At 47.9% G+C, this 20,838-nt stretch overlaps 8 protein-coding genes across 8 annotated transcripts; 7 read left to right on the top strand and 1 right to left on the bottom strand.

Annotated features, from left to right (window-relative positions):
- Window positions 1-393: 393 nt before the first annotated feature.
- Window positions 394-908, top strand: ARB_01320 (uncharacterized protein; the record flags this gene model as incomplete). The annotated part of the gene is made up of 2 exons (XM_003012315.1): window positions 394-538; window positions 652-908. 2 exons carry the CDS (start codon window positions 394-396, stop codon window positions 906-908), a joined length of 402 nt encoding a protein of 133 aa, XP_003012361.1.
- A 397-nt stretch (window positions 909-1,305) lies between these two features.
- Window positions 1,306-3,078, top strand: ARB_01319 (uncharacterized protein; the record flags this gene model as incomplete). Its single annotated transcript, XM_003012314.1, has 4 exons — window positions 1,306-1,314; window positions 1,355-1,806; window positions 1,912-2,642; window positions 2,753-3,078. The coding sequence occupies 4 exons, from the start codon at window positions 1,306-1,308 to the stop codon at window positions 3,076-3,078; spliced, it is 1,518 nt and encodes a 505-aa protein (XP_003012360.1).
- Window positions 3,079-3,896: 818 nt separating this feature from the next.
- On the bottom strand, window positions 3,897-4,396 carry ARB_01318 (uncharacterized protein; the record flags this gene model as incomplete). Its single annotated transcript, XM_003012313.1, has 2 exons — window positions 3,897-4,006; window positions 4,204-4,396. 2 exons carry the CDS (start codon window positions 4,394-4,396, stop codon window positions 3,897-3,899), a joined length of 303 nt encoding a protein of 100 aa, XP_003012359.1.
- Window positions 4,397-6,351: 1,955 nt separating this feature from the next.
- Window positions 6,352-6,696, top strand: ARB_01317 (uncharacterized protein; the record flags this gene model as incomplete). Its single annotated transcript, XM_003012312.1, has 1 exon — window positions 6,352-6,696. The coding sequence occupies one exon, from the start codon at window positions 6,352-6,354 to the stop codon at window positions 6,694-6,696; it is 345 nt and encodes a 114-aa protein (XP_003012358.1).
- Window positions 6,697-8,921: 2,225 nt separating this feature from the next.
- ARB_01316 (uncharacterized protein) lies at window positions 8,922-10,181 on the top strand (the record flags this gene model as incomplete). The annotated part of the gene is made up of 2 exons (XM_003012311.1): window positions 8,922-9,022; window positions 9,092-10,181. 2 exons carry the CDS (start codon window positions 8,922-8,924, stop codon window positions 10,179-10,181), a joined length of 1,191 nt encoding a protein of 396 aa, XP_003012357.1.
- Window positions 10,182-11,426: 1,245 nt separating this feature from the next.
- ARB_01315 (uncharacterized protein) lies at window positions 11,427-12,530 on the top strand (the record flags this gene model as incomplete). The annotated part of the gene is made up of 2 exons (XM_003012310.1): window positions 11,427-11,591; window positions 11,667-12,530. The coding sequence occupies 2 exons, from the start codon at window positions 11,427-11,429 to the stop codon at window positions 12,528-12,530; spliced, it is 1,029 nt and encodes a 342-aa protein (XP_003012356.1).
- Window positions 12,531-16,265: 3,735 nt separating this feature from the next.
- Window positions 16,266-16,730, top strand: ARB_01314 (uncharacterized protein; the record flags this gene model as incomplete). Its single annotated transcript, XM_003012309.1, has 2 exons — window positions 16,266-16,476; window positions 16,549-16,730. 2 exons carry the CDS (start codon window positions 16,266-16,268, stop codon window positions 16,728-16,730), a joined length of 393 nt encoding a protein of 130 aa, XP_003012355.1.
- Window positions 16,731-18,913: 2,183 nt separating this feature from the next.
- Window positions 18,914-20,097, top strand: ARB_01313 (uncharacterized protein; the record flags this gene model as incomplete). The annotated part of the gene is made up of 3 exons (XM_003012308.1): window positions 18,914-18,973; window positions 19,038-19,310; window positions 19,384-20,097. The coding sequence occupies 3 exons, from the start codon at window positions 18,914-18,916 to the stop codon at window positions 20,095-20,097; spliced, it is 1,047 nt and encodes a 348-aa protein (XP_003012354.1).
- Between the last annotated feature and the right edge of the window lie 741 nt (window positions 20,098-20,838).

Raw genomic sequence — 20,838 nt, 5'->3', positions numbered from 1 at the left:
TATGTGTATATATATAGCAGCCGGGTAGTAAGTTACGATGCTATCACCAACGAACAAGCTTGATAGACCGTCGCAGGGAGCAAAAGAAAAGAAAAGCAAAGAAAGGGCCTATCTTGGCAGGCTAGCCAGCGTGTGTTAAAGAGGATAAGTCAAAGTAAGTACTCCGTAGAGGAGACAGAGGAGAGAGGGGAGAAGAGGGCAGAGAGGGCAGTGGAAGAAGGCCCATGAAACGCCCGGGCAGGGAAGAAAGAGAAAAGACAGGAAGAAGCAAATATAGAGCAAAAAACCATAAAAGACGACGGCGAGGAAGAAGCAAAGAAGCAGAGGCAGCGGAGGCAAGGCTAGCTCGCTGAATTAGCAGGCCTGTCACTGGCTGGGCAGCGGTCGAGATGGATGCTGGAGATGGATGGAGCTGCACGCAGACGATATGCCTTCAACGTGGGCTTCCCATGGGGGGGAAGATCCGCCCCGGACAAGGATTTTTTTCTTCTTCTGCTTCTTCTTCTTCTTCGTCTCGCCGCTGTGCCTAAGTTAAAAGGTAGGTTATCTCTGTAGACTTCTTGCTGCCATCGCTCTGGGTCGGCCTTGAACCGAGAAAAGGGGCCCAACGGGGGGGAGGCGAAAAGCGCAGAGAGAGAGAGAGAGAGACAGAGAGGGAAGTCCGGAGAGACAGGAAGGGAAAAAGCAACGAAGAAGTCAACAATAGGAAGAAGAAGAAGAAGAAGCCTGCAAAAGAGCCAGAGAGGGACCCCCTGTTCTGGGGATGCTGGAGAGTCGATAAGGGGAAGAAGCAAAGAGAGGGTATGACAGAGCACGCGAGAAGGCAAAACCTGAAGAAGCAGACGAAGACGAAGACGCAGACCTTGCCTGGACCTGCATGGACCAAGAGACAGAGACAAGAGACATAGAGAGGCAGAGAGGAGAGGCAAGGCAGGGCAAGGCTTCACCGGCCACTAACCCCCATCCAGGGGGGGGGGGGGGGGGGGGGTGACAGAGGGGAGATATACAAAAAAAAAGGACGAAAGTTGGGGAAGAAAAGAAAAGAAAAGGAAAAAAAACATAAACCAGCCTTTGAACCTTTTTTTTTTTTTTCTTTTTCTTCTTCTGCCTTTTTTTTTTTTTTCAATTCTTCGTGGAGATTGAGTTAAAAGAGAGAGTAATCCGTATAGTGTGTGGGTGGTTGAAGGATATCAAACTCGACCGTCACGGCGGTTGACCCTGGCCGGCCTCTCTATATCAGCGCCTGCTATCACCACCGGGAGCAGGCCTGCATATAGCCTCTCTGCCCGTCTGCTTGCACGGACTATGCTCTCTGTCTGTAGTCTGTAGTCTGTAGTCTGTAGTCTGTAGTCAGTCGTCAGCGGTATGCTCTCTCCATGCTAAGATTATCTTGAGACAACGCACCCTGACCTCCGTCCGTCTGGCCAGCAGCCACTTTGCTTTTTCCCCTTTTCTTTGCTTCTTTGCTTCTGCTCGCCCTCGTCCTCGACCGGAGGAAGGGCATAAACTAAGAGAGAAAAACGAAAAAACTAGCTCGGGACTAAGAGGAGGCAGCATCCCTGGCCCAAAGTCTCCAGAAGTCGCTGGCTCCGACCCTTGGCCCATCATCTCATGGCTGCGGACGGCGACTGGACGGCCTTTTTTTAGTACCAACGTGGCCGAAACGGTTCTTACCAGCCAAAGGGGCAAAAGAAAAGAAAAATACGAGGACGAGATGGGAGTTGCAAGCTGCGAGTTGGAGGAGAAGAAGAGGAAGAAGAAGAAGAAGAAGAAAAGCAGAGACATCAAGGCAGCGCAGGGCTCCACGTCAGGGGCTGGCTTTTTTCAGCCGCTGTACCAGCTTGATATCAGCCGTCACGGTTCACCATCACCGTCACCATCACCGTCACCGACGAACTGACTGACTGACAGCGGCAAGAGAAAAGAGAAGGCTGGCCAGGGATACGCACGTATCTCATCTCCGTCCGGTGGCTGGCCTGCTCTTGCGCCAGCTTCCGCAGGGGGGGAGAAGCGGAAGAGAGAGAGAGAGAGACAGGCCAGCAGCGAACAAGGCCCATCCCTTGCCCTGTCCTCCTCCACCCAGCCCGTCCATCACCCGGGGGGCGCTGCGTCTGCTGCTGGCTGCTCCGTACGACGCCCTTCTTCTTGCTTTTGGCTTCGCTGGTTGCTGTCGTTTCTTCTTCTTCGCCCGGCCTGTCAAGCTTTTACCAGACCAACTCGTCGGGTCCAGATCAGCACAGCAAAGGATCGCGACGATGAGGCCGATGACGATGCTGATAGCCCTCACTACCGCTTGCTGGCTGGCTTGCTTGCTTGCTTGCTGGCTTGCTTGCTTACTAGCCGGCGGAAGAAGCAAAGGCAGGCAGGGAGGGAGGTAAACAGCGTCTACACCAGATGGCAATCCCCAGGCCCAGACCGTCTTCCACTCAACGGCTGCCCCTATCTCTCTCTCACACACACTCACTCACTCACTTCCATCTCTATAGCTACAACTGCTATTGATGCCAGGCTTGAACGGCGTCTCCGGGGTGGCAACGGCCTTGTCCTCCGTCCCGATCCCCTATCTCCCTCCGTCTCTGCCTTCTACTTGTTCTTCTTCTTCTACTTCTTCTTCTTCTTCTTCTTCTCCCTGCTTGCTCCGGGTAAAAGTGGCATCCCATCAGCTGATGACTTGCATACAGACATATTAAAAACCCACCAGCTCTAACCACTAACCACGAGCTAACTCGCAGCTAGTCCTGAGTCTAACCAGGCCCAAAGGCCAAAGAAACTTCCTCTCCATGTCCAGAAATAGAGCATGGGGTGCGAAGGGGAAGAGTTGAAGGCCTTGACCTTTGCTTCTTCCTCTCCCCTTTTTTTTTTTGCACTTCACTTAGCTTGCGCCATCCAAGTGAAATGAATAATATGCATCTTCTTCTGCTCCGAAGGGGGGACTGCGGAAAAGAAGATCAAAGGGCCAAAAAGACCAAAAGACCTGGCCTGGGCCTCTCCATCTTACTCTCTCCAGTCTTCTATCTCAGAGCTGTTCCCTCCAAGTGCTCTCTAGGCGCCGGCCTTCTCCTTCTGCTTCATCCCTAACCCCTGACCATCCTGGCGTGGCCTCCCTCCCCGTTTCTTTTTTTTTCTTCTCTTTTCCCTTCACTCGGAGTCGGAGCAAGAGCCCTGGCTGGGAGCTTTGCCCCAGAGATAAGATGGGCTTTAAGATGGGCTCTATGTAAGATGGGCTCCAGAGACGGCCCTCTTCCTGTTCGCCTTCTGTCCTCTGTCCGCCGCCCCCCCTTCCGCCCTCCGCAGAGTCACAGTCGAGGCCCTCCCCCCCCCTTTATCCCTCTGGCCTGGCCATCCATCGTCCAGGCCAACAGTAACACTCCCGGCGTTTCGGGGTTTGCTGGGGATGCGTCAACTGTAATCTTTTGTCTTTTTCTCTTCCAGCCTCAAAAAAAAGAAAAAGAAAAAGGCCTCGAACTGGGCAGAGCAGCAGTCCCTTTCGGACAGGTTTATTCCACTTATCCCTCTTTAATATTCTTATTTCAACTAGTTAATAATAAGTAGCAGCTTAATATGCTCTGCCTTAACTTCTTGTCCTCCATCCCTTCTTTTTTTTCAGATCCTCCCCCTTCATCTCACCCCCTTTTTCTTTTTCTTTCTTTTTTTTTCACTTTTATGAGTGATTTCCCGTACCCTCGGGTAAAAGATGAGAAAAGCATCTGATAGTTAAATAATAATAACATATCAACACTAACCTAGCTTGATTCTTGTTGGCAGTGTTATTATTATTATTAAAGGGCCATCCCTTGTTCTTCCTTGCCCTGGCTCCCTAGAGCCTCAATCTCGTCGCCCAACTTTCATCTAACACTCGCTTTTCCTAGACATGAAATTAGTTCAATTACGCCTTTTTATTTTATTTTATTTTTTATTTCCTGCTTAACCTTGTTTCCTGCTAGCTGCTTGCGTCTTGCGTCCTGAGGCATAGACGAGACGAGATGAGATACATCAGGAGTGCCAGCTATAAACCATCCAGATACTCCGTAATATTAACAATAATAAACCTGCCCTGTCATCTCCATATCAGGTGTACAGAGTAGATACTCTCTCTCTCTCCCTCTCCTTTCTTTTTCCTCCTTTCTCTCTTCAGTTAATGCCTCGCCCCCCGCCTTCTGCAGCAAAAGTCGCAGTCGCCCTCGGGTTATACATCTGACATACATGTATGTACATATGCCCGCCCGCTGCTCTCCCACATGTCATGTCCACGCTGCGCAAGGGCATGCAGATGCAGGGGGGGGGGGGGGGAGGCCTCTCTCTCTCTCTCTCTCTCTTCTTCCTGTCTCTCTTCTCTTTCTTTTTCTTCTTTTCTCTGCCTCCGTCCACATGGCCAGCTGCGCAAATCCCCATCCATGGAGTCGACTCCGTGTGTAACACAACCGCCAAAACAATACGAGCTTCCTTCTCTGCCTGGCTGTACCCGATAGGCTCATGCTAGAGCTAGCTAGGTTTGCTGTGTGTTGTGTGTTGGTGATGTGCTGTGCTATGCCATGCCATGCTATTATTATTGTTATGCCATGCAGTTTTGTCTCGGTCTTCATCTGGAGAAACAAAAATAGGAAACGCATGGAGCTGCGGGTGCATGTCTTCCTGCCTTCCCCTCCCCCCCATGCAGAAGATAGATACGCCCTGTCGGAGAGGAGAAAAAAAAAGACGCCTCAGCTCAGGCATGAAATAACTGACCAGTTGAGTTTGTTTATCTAGTTAGATGGCTTGCTTTCTTGCCTGCTTGCAATCCCAACAACGCCAAACCAACCCTTTCTTTTTTTTCCTTCTCTCTCTCTCTCTCTCTGCCTTTCTTCTTTTTCTTTTAACCGCCGCCGAGGATACGCCGGAAGTTTCTCTTGGGCTTCCGATCAAGGTTGTCGAGGTTGTTGGTTAGTCTCTCTTCTCCTCTCTGTCTGGCTGCAGCGTGGCAGAGTCAAGATAGTTAAAACAGGGGGCACTGCATAACTTGATAAACTAGTTGACTAGTTGGTTAGACATCTATCACAACACAGCTCTCTCTCTCTCTCTCTCTCTCTCTCTCACTCACTCACTCACTCACTCATTCTCAACTCTTCACCTTCTTGTGATACCGCGGTGAAACGCAATCACATCCCTGATTAATGACTAGTTACCTGCCGACCTCCGTCTCGGAACATTTCCCAACAGGTACGAGGACAGCACAGGAAAAGAAACATTTCCCCCGGTTCGTGCTCAGATCAAGGCCGAAAACTAGACGATTCTTCAACGATATGATGGGAGGGAGCTGTCAACCTGCACATATCATTCGTTAACGAGTTTGGCTCAGTATAAATAGAAACATCGGAAAAATAGTTCATCTGCAGGGGGTCTCGTCGCATGGCCTTTTCTCCTTTCTTTTCTCTCTCTCTCTCTCTCCCCTCTCCCTCTCTTTTCCTTCTGGTAATATAATGCTTTATCCCTGTTCCCTTCTCGTAACATATTATCTTCAAGAACGCTCGTGCGCCGATAGAGGGAGGGGTTGGGATGCATTGGAAAAAGACAGACATCCGGGCCGACAAGGTGCTCACTCTCACACGGTCTTGTCCGATCAACACCCATGGTCCTGCACGGCTCTGCTGACAGTGTATGTACATACAGCATATTCCATTTCACATCGATATACGGAGTAGGTCACTCGTTCAATATAAGTAAAAGTAACTGGCGGATATGGAACCATCATGTCCTGCCTGGCCTGTGCTGCCCCCCCTGTTCCAGTCAAGGGTTTCTCCGTACCACATTCGTATAAGCGAGAGAACGAGACAAACCTCCGCACGATGCGCGATTGCATATAGTTAACTATAAGTTATCCATACATGCGGTGCGGGCCTCTTCATCCACATCCGCTGGAAAATCTGGAAATAGCCGCATGGCATGGGAGAGTTTTTTTTTTTTTCATTTTGGCCTTCTCGTGGTTCTCTCATTTTTTTTTTTTTTTTCTCGTCGTTTCCTCTTTTGTCGGCTTCTTTTCTTTTGCCTGGTCTCCGTGCTCCGTGTGCTGTGCTGGTGCTGTGTTTAACCTGCATGATTGCTTTGCCTCTCGGTTCAAGTTCGATGGGGAGTTCACAATCGGTCTTTCTGCCTATTGGATGGCTGTAGGGCAAAAGGCAACGCAGGAGGGCTATGCCCGAGCTAGCTAACCGTTGCTTTTGGCTCTCTGCTTTGCCCTTCTCTGGTTTAGTTTGTCCACCAGCTTGATAACTAGTTTGACTAGTTCATTCACTTGCTCAACTTAACGGCGGAGCTAACTGAAACTATCCCAAGAGCTTTGGCTCCACGCTGTCTATCGATAGTCGATGGATAAAAATGCTGCATCCATGCATGGCTATCTCGACTTCGCTCCTCGACTTGCTGAAGGCAGACACAGCCAAAGCCCATAGCACTGAGACCGTCCTGTTTGGACCTTTTTTTAGCAAGCTGGCGAGCAAGGCTGAACCCTATTCCTCGTTCCGTAACCTTTACTGCAATGACATGCACATGGAGGAGGGAAGTTTATCATCTATCTCATCGACCTTTCTTCCTCTGCATAAATCCAATGCACCAAAGCAGCGAAAGGGGGTGTCTGGAAGTGGCCGTGGTAGGGAAGGCTGGACGCCCGTGAAGTTGATATCACGGGACCAGCTAGTTATGGCACGCAAGGTTGTTTGTTGATCGAACTCGCCAGAGGAGAGCGTACGTACGGACCTACCTAGGGAGCTATTCTAGTTCGATGGAACCACAGGAGCGTCGGACGAGCGAGGTGAAGAAGCAGTCTCACTTTTTGCTTGCAGGGTTGGCTGTCACTCGCTTGTTCTGATTCGAGAAAACAACTATGGAGCGGAGAAGGGGGTTTGCCACTGTGAGCCTTCTTTTTTCCCCTTCAGATCTCTGCATGGAGGGTGGAAGAGTTAGTTAGTTGCTTACCTTCTGGCCTCTTTCTTTCTTTCTTTTTTTCATATTTTGGCTCTCCATCTCTCTATACATTCACTGCGCTGCAAGGGGAAAAATGTCCAAAAGAAGCCTTCCGAGCCCAGCACCTGAAGATAATGTAAAGTAGGACTTATTGTAAAGCAGGACTCTTCCCTCTTCGTGTTATTGTGCACATATCCTTGGTTCTTTGCACGTCGTCGAATCAAACTACTCTTTGCATATTCCCTAAACGGATCAAGCAGGGATAGAGAAGCATTAAACAGCACGTTATACCAGGATCCAGATGCGTGTAGCTGACAAGGCCTGGTCCCTCCTTTCGACGAGGATCCTACCCAAACTCTTTTTCTTATTTTCTTTCCTCTTTCTCTTTCTGTACTCTGTGAGCTGGTTGGTAATTCGCCCGGTAAGAATGGTGGAGGAATCTGCATGATCTATTTGCAGTGATCTGGTCAATTTAACAATGGCGGAGGTGGAAACCCATGAGGGACCGGCATGGACATGATCACTTAAATACGTGCACACACGCAGTCAATAATAGATATCGATAGATGTATTGATTAGTCTTCGCTTAACTTGACGGATGCGCAGGGGTCTATGGTTGCTTGTTTTCTGGCATTGACCAGTAGTTAAAACTGACAACTCCGAGCATCCCTTTTCACTAACACCGCCGTAATTGACTTTGAACCACTACGGGTACGCAGTAAACGGTCGCTTAAGCTTGTCCAGCCCCGCGCGGCTGAATCGTAGTAGCTGTGCATCTGCCTATTAATAGGAGTCTGCTGGAGAGTGGAAGGAGTGAGAGCGGAAGGAGTTGGTAGCGCGGAGAGTTGTGTTATCAGTCATCATTTCACGTTTGCGTTGGTGCGAGACCTCTCGTTGACAGCTGGCATGAATCAATCCCAGCTGTGGTGTGTGCCTGCTTGATGCAACCTTAGGTCACCACGGGAAAAGGCAATGCAAGATATCCGGACGGCTAGGGCTAGGCCCTTCCTTGTACTGCATAACAGTGACATAATTGCATATCGTAAAGTTTCATGCAGATACACACATGATTCACTGCATATATAGAGGGGATGGTGGTGTTCCCTCCAAGGGTCATCCCCTGGGGCTATGAGAGGAAGTGTTCAGTAATCTCCTTTCGAACTGCTGTGATCGATTGATCATGAACCCTGGTTTGTTTCCTGTCGGTCACTCGAAACACTCAGTATGCTGCGAATGTGTCTTATCTTAGTGCAAGGGATATGACTTTTGTCCTGACCCTTGCCCGTCTTTGGTCCACCTTTATGGCCTGTTGGTAAAGCAGCTCCATGGGTATGGGCGTACGTGACGAGTACTGGGGCAAGACTGTGATGTCTTGCAGCAACAAATATGGTGAACTCGAGCTGCTATTGTCATATCACCTGGCTCTTTGCTATATGTCACTCTTATATGCTTTATTTAGTCGGGCAAATATCGATCGTATTTCAGCTTGCGTGGATGGTCCCATGAATCGGGCCATCAGGAGTCAGCCGGAGTGATATTGTTTCATCTTAAGGTCAGGGAATAGGGTATCATCAGCTCATATAGCAATCTAAAGTGTTAATAGATCATTCCAGGCTTCGTGGGCCTGAGTCTGAGGAAGGTCCTTGGAATCTGGGCTGGTTGGTATGCTTTATGACCATCAACTGGCATGAGAATCAGGGATCGCGACGCAATCTAAGATAAGAAGGGTATCAACACGAAATGTCACTATGTAATGCAGCTGCCAGTCTTCAAGCTCTTTGGCATGTCGTTATTGACATGCTGTTGTTTTTCAAGAGAGTCTTGGAATAAACACCGTTTAGGTATGTGAAGTAGTTAGTTATGACGTTATAACTGGTGGGGGTTGAGCAGCCTCTTTTCTTTAACCTCCCGCAAACGTCTCCACGACATCGAGCATTGAGAAACTCAGCAAGGAATCAGAGAAAAGTAGATAGCTGGATGAAAAGATGGTTAATTCGGTGCTAGATGACATATCGCATCGGAGATACAACCCACTTACCAACTCGCATGTTCTCGTCTCCCCACATCGGACGAAAAGACCATGGCAGTAAGTCAATTTGATAGGCATTGAAAAGGGAAAAGAGCGTCTTGTTTTCTGACAATTACCGTGTGATAGGGGTCAAGAAGAAGCACCAACCAAGTCTACGCTTCCGGAGTACGATGAAAACTGTTACTTATGCCCTGGAAACAAACGAGCGCAAGGCGACCGAAATCCGCAGTACGATAAGGTCTTTGTCTTCGTTAACGACTATAGCGCTGTTAAGGAGAGCCAGGCAGGCTATGAGACGGACGATAAAGGTCGGTTTGAAGACTGTATTCATACCATTGATACCATTGATGGCTGTAGAGTGTGCATTTTGTTGCTAAATAAATCAGTAGCGTCCCTATCAACACGGTTTCTCCAAGCCCAGCCAGTCAAGGGCAGATGCTATGTCTTGACATTCTCTGCCAAACACAATCTCACACTTGCAGATCTCTTGCCGCAGGAGATTGTCCCTATCATAGAGGTTTGGACGGATATTTACGCACTTCATCTGTCACCAAAATCATGCCTGTACAAATCGGATGCAATTGCGGGGATTTCAACCGACTCACCAGCAAGGCAAATATCTAGTCCAAGGGAGCAATATAGATATATGCAAATATTCGAAAATAAGGGAGCAACAATGGGGTGTTCCAATCCTCATCCGCATGGTCAAATATGGACAACTAGCTCCCTGCCCGAAGAACCCTCAAAGGAGCTCTCGCAGATGTTGAAATACTGCAAGGAGCACAATGGCAGCCATATGCTCGAAGACTATGCCTCGCTCGAGATGGAAAAGAAGGAGCGAATAGTGTTTGAAAATAACACTTTTCTAGTCCTCTGTCCATGGTGGGCTGTATGGCCTTTTGAGACGATGATCATAAGCAAACAACATAAAAGGGCATTGATAGACTTGAACCAAGGAGAAAAAGAGCATCTAGCGGAGGCAATTGCTGAATTAACCCGTCGATATGATAATCTCTTCAAAACCCATTTCCCGTATAGTATGGGTATTCACCAGGCTCCGCTGGACGGCACGGAAGAGGAGATTGCCTGCTCATACCTTCACCTTCACTTTTACCCACCGCTACTGAGGAGCGCTACCGTTAAGAAGTTCTTAGTAGGGTCAGCATACCGGATTCTCTGCTTGCCTGTTCTCAGCCAGGAAGGAGTTAAAGGCTAACATTCACTCTTATTTTAGGTATGAATTGCTTGCAGAACCTCAACGTGACATTACGCCAGAGCAAGCTGCAGCAAGGCTAAGAGACTGCGCGGGAGAGCTGTATAGAAAGAGGCTCTAACGCTTGACCCCAGGATATTACCTTCTTGACTGGTATTGACTGGTATATAGGATATCATTGAAGACTTAATATTGAGCCATCGGTAGGAATTAATCCAGAGAAAATTCCCTCTTCTTCTTCTTCTTCTTCTTCTTCTTCTTTTTTTTGTAGATTCAACTAGCTGGCTTTTGAAACTAGAGTTAGAATACAGTCAACACAAGCCAAGGCAACGATCAATTGCCGTACCGTGTCATACAAACATTCCATGAAAAAAAAATGCCAGTGTCTCTATTAGTCATTTCTTCTTCGTCCTTTGTTTTCTAATGACCGGGCTTCACAGATTCAGATACCAGCTTCTCTGGGTGAACATCCATGTCAAACTGCAACTGGCTACGATCAAAGGGCTGATAAACCTCCCCTGTGCCTTTGCACTGCCGAAAATCAGCCATTCACTGGCAAAATGGGCCAGTGCAATTCCATAAGTCCACATGGCAAGATCGTAAACTTGAGGATTAGACACGTAATATGCGGCGTACATGCGAATAACAGAGGATAAGAACGTCCATGTTCCGAATTTGCGTGAGGATAGAGGTGTCACTGGGGCCGCGGAGTAGAGCTGGCCGGTATAGGCTGGACTGGCGAATGCCTGAAAGGTGTTTAGAGACGATACGACCGAGACCTGCAGATGCAATGGAGCGTATTAGCTTGAGTTCTTCTCTGTCTATACTGCTGTTGTCTTGAGCAAGGCCCTACTTACAAAGAGGAGCCACTTGGGCAGGAATCCCGCATGTTGAGGGAGGTAAGCAGCAATTGCGTCCATCCTAGCCAAACGTAAACCTGAATTGAGTGCTGCTTATACGACTCAGCTCTTCTTCGGCCTCTCTTTCACGGAATATAGACTGTTATCAAATCTGCAGCTGGCGTTGGCAAAGTAGAAAAGGGGGCTGGCAGGCTGGTTGAGTCGCGGGGCCTTGGCGTGTGCAAGTAAATATTCGTTTAACTAGAGCTCCTAGTTAGTTAACTAGCTGACCTGAGCCTGCCAAAAGCCAACGGAACGCCGCGTCTTCCCAGCTTGACAGCCTCGACAGCATCCGATCCTACAGACAGCACCGGGAGAGAGGGAGCATAGCGCAGAGCGGGCAGCCAACATGACCTTGTGTGAGACAATCAATAATTTCCGCGTCGAGCCACCGGCCGGGTGGGCGTCAATTGCGTCTACCTTTGTTGCTGCGGTTGGAGGCCTCTTCCTTGCCTCGCAGCTCTTTGGCGTCTTGCGAGCTTTCTTCAGCATCTTCGTGCTTCCAGGGAAGCCGGTACGATAGTTTCTTTGACCTTCTCGAGCCTATTCTTTGTGCGCAGTGTGCTGACCAGTGGTTTTGTACCTATAGCTGCGTTCGTTCGGCCCCAGGGGCAGCTGGGCCCTGGTTACCGGCGCGTCTGATGGGATTGGCAAAGAATACGCCCACCAGCTGGCGCGCGCTGGGTTTAATATCTTACTTGTTTCACGGTCAGCCGACAAGCTTGCCGCGGTGGCCGGAGAGATCTGCGAGAAAAATGCCTCCGTCCAAACCAAGACTATGGCCATGGACTTCTCCCATAACGACGATGACGATTACGAGAAGCTAAAGAAAATCATCAAGGGAATGGATATTTCCATTCTTATCAACAACGTCGGACTTAGCCACTCCATCCCAGTCCCATTCGTTCTTACTGACCCGGAAGAGATGGAGGATATCATCACTATCAACTGCCTTGGTACGCTGCGGGTCACTCAGTTGGTTGCGCCAGGCATGATGGAGCGGAAGCGTGGGCTGATTTTGACAATGGGATCCTTCGGTGGCCTTTTCCCAACTCCTCTGCTCGCTACGTACTCGGGAAGCAAGGCATTCCTCCAACAATGGTCAAGCTCTTTGGGTTCCGAGTTAGAACCTTACGGGATCACTGTTCAACTCACCCAAAGTTACCTCGTCACCTCCGCCATGTCTAAGATCAGAAAAACCAGCATGACTATCCCAAACCCAAGAGATTTCGTCCGTGCTACCCTCGGCCATGTTGGGCGAAGTGGGGGGCTCTTCTCCTATGCTTACACCTCCGTCCCATACTGGAGCCACGCTCTGATGGCCTGGAGCATTGTCACCTTCCTTGGGCCTATAAGTAAGACAGTCATAGGCTTTAACAAATCGATGCATGAGTCTATTCGTAAGCGAGCTCTTAAAAAGAGGGAGAGGGAATCTGGGAAGAAGGGACTGTGATTTCAAATATCTTCTCACACTTTGTCCGACAAGGCCGGCGTTTGATTTCCCTAAATCCTATCCCTATAATTGCTCCCCCATCCTGCGCTGCTTTTACCCTAGGCTGATACAGCAACACAGAATATGCATCCCTGAATTTGGGGCCATGCATTGATGTGTGATGATTATCAGCGTTACCCGGTATCATTATTACCTTGATATGAGTTAACTGAAACGTCAAACATAATAAAAATCCTGACTACAAATAACCTCGCTTCTCCAAAGGATAGCTGTCCATATATGTACGCTCGTTTCTGTGCCCCGTAGCACGAAAACTGCTCCCAAGGAAGAGATTCTTCACGACCAGCGCTGATGTTGACCTTGCCCTGTATGTAAACAACCCCTGATCGCTGGCAAGGAGACAAACTTCGCACTAGTACACCGCTAATCCATGTCTCCGGTGTCAGCATGCAATAATAATAATACAGCTGGTTGTCCTGTTCCTTCGCAGCTGCATGGTCTGCAATTAATACGACAGAAAACGAATAGAAATTTAGGGTTACCAAGTGTTACGGGTAGAATCCGAGCTCGGAAGAATCTCTCGATTTGGGATGCCTGTCCATTCCCGTCAAACGTACTAATCCTGCTTATGCACGAAGAACCCTTGTTTTGGGACGAACAGGGCGGATATCGAATCTCCCAGATTCGAGACTACCCGTTCTCCCCGTGGTGCACGTAGTCAAGAGGCCCTGCTATCGCAGGGACTGCAAGGCAATCACTCTGAAGGGGTTGACAACCCACGCTGGCTAACGTAGCTGAAAACCTTTTATTGCATACCTCCATGGTAGCAGGTAGGCGTCACATAGGACATGAGGTATGAATATTGGAAGCTCTTCACATCTTTCTTAGCTGATCCTGTTGTTCGAAATGCGTGGAGCATTCCTATCTCAACTCTCCGTTTAATGTGACACTGAAAGGGGGTAACGATGTCTCCCGATGCGCTGGTATAGGGAGTGCAAGGGGTTGGTATATGTATATAGCTGTGAGAGACTCCCACTGAACCGATTCGGTTTGATAGCTTTGATCAAGGCCAGGGATCCTCTTTTTGCTCTTGCTGAGAGCGCAATTTCCAATAATAATATATATAAGATCAGTATGGCTACCAACTCAGAAAACTCACTCCATTGGCCATTGGGCGCGCCCCATATAAAGCCATGACTAGTATTGATGCAAGTACATGTTTTCGTGATAGCTGTGGCGGATAATCCTTCATTTTCAGGAGTGCAGGTTACATTACAGTGCAGCTCCACCTTGGCCTGCAACCAATGTCGTGGGGTGAGAAGAACTTGGACTGCTGTTTTGGCAGGTTGACTGAGGTCCTCCATGTTGACAGATGGTAGCGTTCTCTCTAAGCGAGTTTTGACCGTATACGGATTCTTTGCCGTTTGTTCAACTGGACGCCCCTGTGATGATTATTATAAACTTGTCTCGGTCCTGTGCTTCGTCAATAATAACATTCAGAATCATGTTTAAAAAACCGCGTTATGCGAGTGCTTGGTTGCTTCGAACCCTGTGTATAAATATCTCCAATATACAATGGACTGCATGCATCACATATTCAGCCGTGAAAAGGTGATCTGATCCACCAACTTCATGCTTTGCGTCAGCTCCTGCGTTAGCTTGCTTCGAATATATAGTTTGTCATGAAGAGAAGAAGTAGCCCTTGTCGGGGTCGGATATAGATGTGTTTCCGTACACCATACGAATAAGTAAGATAACGTAGGCTAAAGACGGAATATTCCCTAGTCATGATACCTCTGATGGCTGCAGGAAAATGCAGCTAGTATCAAGGCCCGCTGAAGATCCTATATTCGGTGATTTAGTGGACAGCGGCCCGTGAATCCTTCCCTTTTGATCCAAGCTAGCGGGGAAAGGGAAGGTAACTGAACGACCCAAGTCCATGTCACTGGGAGATTCGAATAGTGGCAGTAATAATATTTCGACGGGGTTTAATTCGAGGAAATGGGTATTCACGATTCCGAGCTGCCCTGATCTGAATACGTGGAACGTTATAACGGGTGCATTCAGGTTCCACTTCGTCGTCAGTCCATACCTTTCGCTAGGGTATTTCAGCCATGCATCAATCCAAGACAGCTAGCCCAGGAATCCTCGTCTGGGGAAGTTTTTGAAGCTCATCTTTCTATCCAACTCTAGCCTGCTGTACCAATAAATCCATACACTAGGGTAAACACAGCCTTGGGGTAATAGTTAGAGGTCTGTTCGCGAGAAACAGATCGATCTTTGCATCGACTTCGTCGGCGAGTTGCCTAGGGACCCACCGCTGTACGTGTGATATTCCCATCCTTCCCATGAATGAGAAACAAGATTTCTTGCTTATGTTGGCCCATAGTGGATATCCACGTTCAGGCGTGCATCAAGGTATCGGCACCTTCCGCAACAGGCCTGACAGCCTATGAAGGCTAGTCTGAGGGCCGGTACTCGGTCCAAAGAACTCTATTATGTGTCAGTGAATTGTCAATTATAGAGACCAACCCAAATGTTATCCGGAAAGGTCATAAGTTACATGACCAACGACCGGATCTACCTGGGGCATCGGCTTTGCCGCAACTTAGGCTGAGCAAGGATTTGATATTATCAATGCCAGTCAGCAGGAAGGTGACTCCATGGCCTAACATTTAGTTCCACCCCTCGTGACAATTTGGCACGGCGGTAATATCAACGACAGGCAGGACTTTCTCCTATATTTTGAGTCGCCTTAGCCTTCCGCAAGCAAACTATCATTCCCCTAAACTTTCCGACATAGCTCGTGGATCGATTATATCGAGAAAGCCCGCCGAAAATAATTTTTCTCCTTTGAGTAAACTTTCAGAAAGAGTCCCACACCGTCAGAATGAAGTAATATTGGCTCCAAGTCTCTCGATCATTGTCTGTTCTTCATGGCTGATAGCAAATTTCACAGTGATCCTCATTTCGGTACCACAGCCTTGGATAACGCGCATTTGGAAATTATAACCTTCCAGGGACGGGAGTATCAGAAATATGCGCTCGACAACCAGATATACTTCGCTCCTATTGACGACGTGCGTAGTGATGTCTGCTTCAATCCTTACAAACCAAAACATCGCTCATTCATGATTAGGAAGAGATCGAGAGGTTAGAGTTGGAACAGCAAGTTTTCAGCAAGGTGTTCGATGATAGGATTATATTCCCGCCAGTCCAGCAGCTGGATAAAGTGCTCGACTGCGGATACGGATCGGGTACCTGGGCCGTGGAGGTTGCTGAGCAATATCCAGACTGCGAAGTGAGCCATGCCATCTGAGGTCTGGGAAAGGGTTACCACTAAAAGAAAGGGCATCACGAAGGTAATAGGGATCGATGTATCTCCCCATATGAAGCCTGATGATACACCGGATAACCTTTGGTTGCAGGTAATGTTCCCTATCTTTGAAAGGCTTGCCAATCAACATTGTATATTAACCGTGGACTGACTAGGTTGACGATTTAAACCGCACTTTCACTTTTCGTTCAAACCAATTTGATTTGGTTCACTCGCGCCTGGTTGCTTCCGGTCTCGATAAGGAAAGATGGCCACGCTATCTCCGTGATATTTTTAGGTGAGTAGATGAATGTCCTGGGAGGGTATAAACGGCAGGAACTTCCACAACATAGGTTCGGTTTGTGCTGAATGGAGTACCATATAATATTAGATGCTTGAAACGAGGCGGTTGGGCACAAATGGTTGAAGTATATTTTAACGTCCAGTCGGACAACGGAGCACTGACCGAAAGCAACTGCCTGAGAAAATGGAGCACAAGTTATATTGCCGCTTTAGAAGGCGTGAAAGATCTTCGAAGTGGAATGAAACTTGCTGGTCTAATGGCTTCAGCTGGCCTTGTTGATATCGAATCGAAAATGATACCTCTGCCCCTATCTGGATGGTCAACGGGTAAGACCCATAAGATCTCGCAGCCACATTGACTATCAACTGGCCCACGGCATCCAGCTAACTGATAACCAGATCCGAGGATGAAGGCTATCGGTGAGGCGAACCGAAAGAATGTTCATCTTCTTCTGGAATCACTTGGGCTATATCCATTTATGCACGGGCTTGACATGTCTGAGGTTGAGTTCCAAGAACTTTTAACAGGTGCTAGGCAAGAAGCAGATGATCCCTCACTGAAGGCATATATTCCTCTGTAAGTAGCCTCTATCGGCTAGGTTGATATTTTGAATCTGACGTTGCAGGTATGTTTGCATCGGGCGGAAACCGTGACCTATAAAGTTTCGTCCAGGGGTAGAGTCTGCCAGACAGTTCTGATTATTTGTTCTGATAGCCCTGTAGATATTCCACGTCGAGATTGAAATATATTTCTCCCAAGAACACGAAAGGAGAAACGAATTGAGTGTTTTAAACACGTTCTCGCGAGATATTTGATGATTTCTCATGGCTTCTCACAGATCCCAGGCTCAGGACCTAAGATCTGGACCTGAGCTTAGTTATACATCATCGGTAAGCCAAGGATAGCCAAAAATTCATTAACTCGTTTAATATTGGGGTGTCGATGGTTGTTCCACAACGTCAGAGACACCGTTTTGTGTGTTGGGACGGGCACTATAGCCGCACAATGTGGCGATGTGCTGGAATTGCGGTCGGGGTACGCTGGTAATAATATAGCGCCGAAGCCAGGTCAAGATTTCACTTTTCCTTTGGCAAATGAGCGTCGATGAAACGAATATCATTCGAGACTTCACTATGTCTGGATTGTCCGGAGAAACATGGTAGGCTGAATAGGAGTTGTTAGGTGGGTTTGGATGGATGAACTGGTCATCCCGACGACTCAATCGGTTCGACAACGAAGGAAGCGGTCCTCGAAACAGACGCTTGATAGGCGTTCACGAAATCAAATTCTGAGTCTTGCAGTCAGATCTCTTGCTGTTATAAAATCCAGGTTGCTGACAATAATGGATGGGGGCTCAGAATCAAGCAAAATAGGAGAGTGTCAAGGTGGTAGGCTGGCAGACGTCCTGTCTGCTCAACACCACAGCCTCAGCACGATGTGACGCCTTAGCTATCGACTGGAATTGCAGCAGGGAGGCTTAAGAATTGTGAATATTTTGACGGGAAAGGAGGCTGAGGTCTTGATGCAACGGCTTCGTCTGCGTGTTGATGTGAGATGTAGCCTCCCAAGGTTCTGGGACGCATTATACTTTGGACAGTGTACCAAGTTAGCTGGCGCTAGGTGAGTATCAAACTTCGGGATTAACATTTATTTTGGCCTTACTTATGCTAATTATGTTTATTTATTAGTTGATGAATAGCAGCATAGGACGATATTGCCATTCTCTCTTATTCGTCTGACAGCCTTCGCTACCTAAAGTGAGCTATGGAAACCTGATCTCGTTGTCACCTGCACCGCCTTCTGCTCTAGGTGGTCTCTGCTTCGCATTCTAACCATGTTCTTTTTATGATGTGCATCAGACTAACTCGTCCGTGGCGATCCCTTAGTCTTGGAACCTTGGGTCCAAAGAGTACAGAGTAAACTAACTAGCTAACGAGGAGTGCTTCCAAGAGTCGGCAGCTAACGAGCTAATACCCCCGTCAATTCCTTCCGCACAACTGTTGACAGCTTTCATCCAGATGGCCCTTCAAGGCTTTCGATTCAAGGCTTTCGATTGAAGGGCTCTTGTCTGATAATAGATCAGGCAATCCATCTTACCTTGGATTCCTTGTACATAGGCCACATAAATCATTTATAGATGCCACCCCCCGTCTGTTAATATATCGAGCAGTGGGCCAGCAGAACGCTTTGATCAAGGTGGATCGCTGTTCCCGAGCCGTTAACTAACGAATGACAGAGGACCTGCATGCGGTAAAATTTCCGTCGCTTGGGCCCGAAGTACGTGCCGGTGCTGGCATCAAATGCAGCCGCAGCGCAGGAAGCTTCCCCCTCGGCGTTTGTGTGCGTGTTATTCCCTTATCCCTTCTGTCTGAATCGCTATGACTTCGAAATAAGATGCATGGAGCCGGTGCCAAAGCAACGGTTCGCGGCGCTTGCTAGGAACCGCGGTCGCTTAGAAATAGTGGGGTCACGCGAAGCTTGGCTGTATTTAGCGCGTAGCACACGCATAGTCTTGCCTGCTTGGGCAAGTACGGCACGTGAGACGGATAATAGTGTAAAATGTTACATAATCCTCGTAAAACCTTCTGTCTTGGGAACCGTTGGCTGGGTCTCGGCTTACTTTCCTAAACTAGCTTGCTCTCTCTTTTTTTTTTTCCCATCCAAGCTGCTTTCTGTTAATCTTCATCACGATATCGAAACAGCTCAAGCTGCGCGGGAAGAGACCAAGAGGGCACGCGCGGTCTGTTCTGTGATAAGAACACAATGCCTTCAACATATAAGAGGGATAAGCCTTGGGATACAGATGATATTGACAAATGGAAGGTATATTGCGCTCCGACCGTTTACATGCGACCTCTTTACTAATACAGCCCTTTGGTACGAATAGATTGAAGAATTCAAACCCTCCGATAATGTCGGCGGTACATTCACGGAAGAATCCTCTTTCGTCAGCCTGTTCCCAAAGTATCGAGAAATATATCTTCGAGAGGTATGGCCGTTGGTAACCAAGGCGCTGGAGAAGAGCGGTATCGCCTGCACCCTTGATCTTGTAGAGGGTAGCATGACCGTCAAGACCACCCGAAAGACATTTGACCCTGCTGCTATCTTGAAAGCAAGAGACCTTATCAAACTCCTTGCGAGAAGTGTTCCAGCCCCTCAAGTAAGAAAACCTGCAAATTTATATACGTTGTATTTATTATCTAAGGCGTATAACTAAACCATCATGCATGTAGGCATTGAAAATTCTCGAGGATGACGTTGCATGCGACATCATCAAGATTCGTAATCTAGTCCGGAACAAGGAGAGGTTCGTGAAACGGAGACAGCGCATTCTGGGACCTTCCGGGTCAACGCTGAAAGCCCTTGAGCTTCTTACGGGTACATATCTACTCGTCCAGGGAAACACAGTTGCTGCAATGGGTCCCTTCAAGGGTTTGAAGGAAGTCCGGCGAATTGTCGAAGATTGCATGAACAACATCCACCCCATATATCACATCAAGGAGTTAATGATCAAACGCGAACTCGCTAAGGATCCTCAACTGGCGCAGGAATCATGGGACAGGTTTCTTCCGCAGCTCAAGAAACGGACTCTCAGCAAGAGACGAAAACCATTCAAAGTTACAGATAAATCTAAGAAGGTTTACACACCATTCCCACCAGCTCAGGAGAAGAGTAAGGTTGATCTGCAGATTGAGAGTGGTGAATATTTCCTTAGTAAACAGGCCAAGGAGAGAGCTCGAAAGGAGGAGATTATGGAGAAACAGAGGGAAAAGAGAGCGGAGAAGATGAAGGAGCAGGAGAAAGATTTCATACCGCCAAAGGAGGATACAGGGGAGAAGAAAAAGAAGAAGCGGAAACGGCTTGAGGAGGGTGAAGAAAGGAAGATTGAAGATGAAGCGGAGGCAAAAGTAAAGGATAAGAAACGCTCAAAAAAGGAGAAAGCATGATTTGAAATGATAGTCGAAGTCCTTTGCTTCGTTATCGTTTCTTATTGGAGTTTGAGGCGTTTATTATATATTCTACGGTATAAACTTCTTTGATATCCTTTGATTTAGCTGCTTTGTCCATCATGAATGATCAAGAATTCAGCCGATATCAGATCCTAATGTTCCCTTCATGGCATGGCTATATCATCGCGGCCAGTCAAGGCCATCTCCCAATAACTTCGGCAGTGAGTTGACTCCTGGTGGACTCCCTCCTCTATCCCTAAGCCAGGACAGCATTTATTTAGATAAACAAAGTCCTGGCGGCCGCGAAGGGGTTTGTCATCTGCCTGATTATTTTGCCATGTGTCCATCAATGGGCTTGAAGGCATTATTTATATTTAGCCTCAGGTCCTCTCAAATCAGAGCAAGCCGGATTCGGCATAGTGTGAGCCGAAAATTGTTGCGAACTCTCCATAAGTCATAAAATCCATCACTCCTCGTTCCCTATTGCACTTAGAGAGTGAGCAAGCTTCAGTAGCACTACACTCTCTGTAGCAGCGAAGTAGTTGAGACTAGGTTCAAGGTTAGCTAATGCGTTGAACGTTGCAGTGGAAATTGTATAGCCTTACCTGTCCATCAGAATTCGTAGATGCCGGCTGAAATGATCCTCATATCGCTTAAGAGTGTCCTCTAGTTTTGCAAGCCTTAAGGGGTCATAAGTTTTGGATGAATCTACTGACCCTGACAAGTCTGGATCCGCTG

The sequence above is a fragment of the Trichophyton benhamiae genome (genome assembly GCF_000151125.1).
Source record: "Trichophyton benhamiae CBS 112371 chromosome Unknown Abenha-G-c-208f01.r1, whole genome shotgun sequence".
NCBI classification, from domain to species: domain Eukaryota; kingdom Fungi; phylum Ascomycota; class Eurotiomycetes; order Onygenales; family Arthrodermataceae; genus Trichophyton; species Trichophyton benhamiae.
Note: the sequence above shows the minus strand (reverse complement) of the source record. Positions and strands in the feature narration are given on the sequence as shown.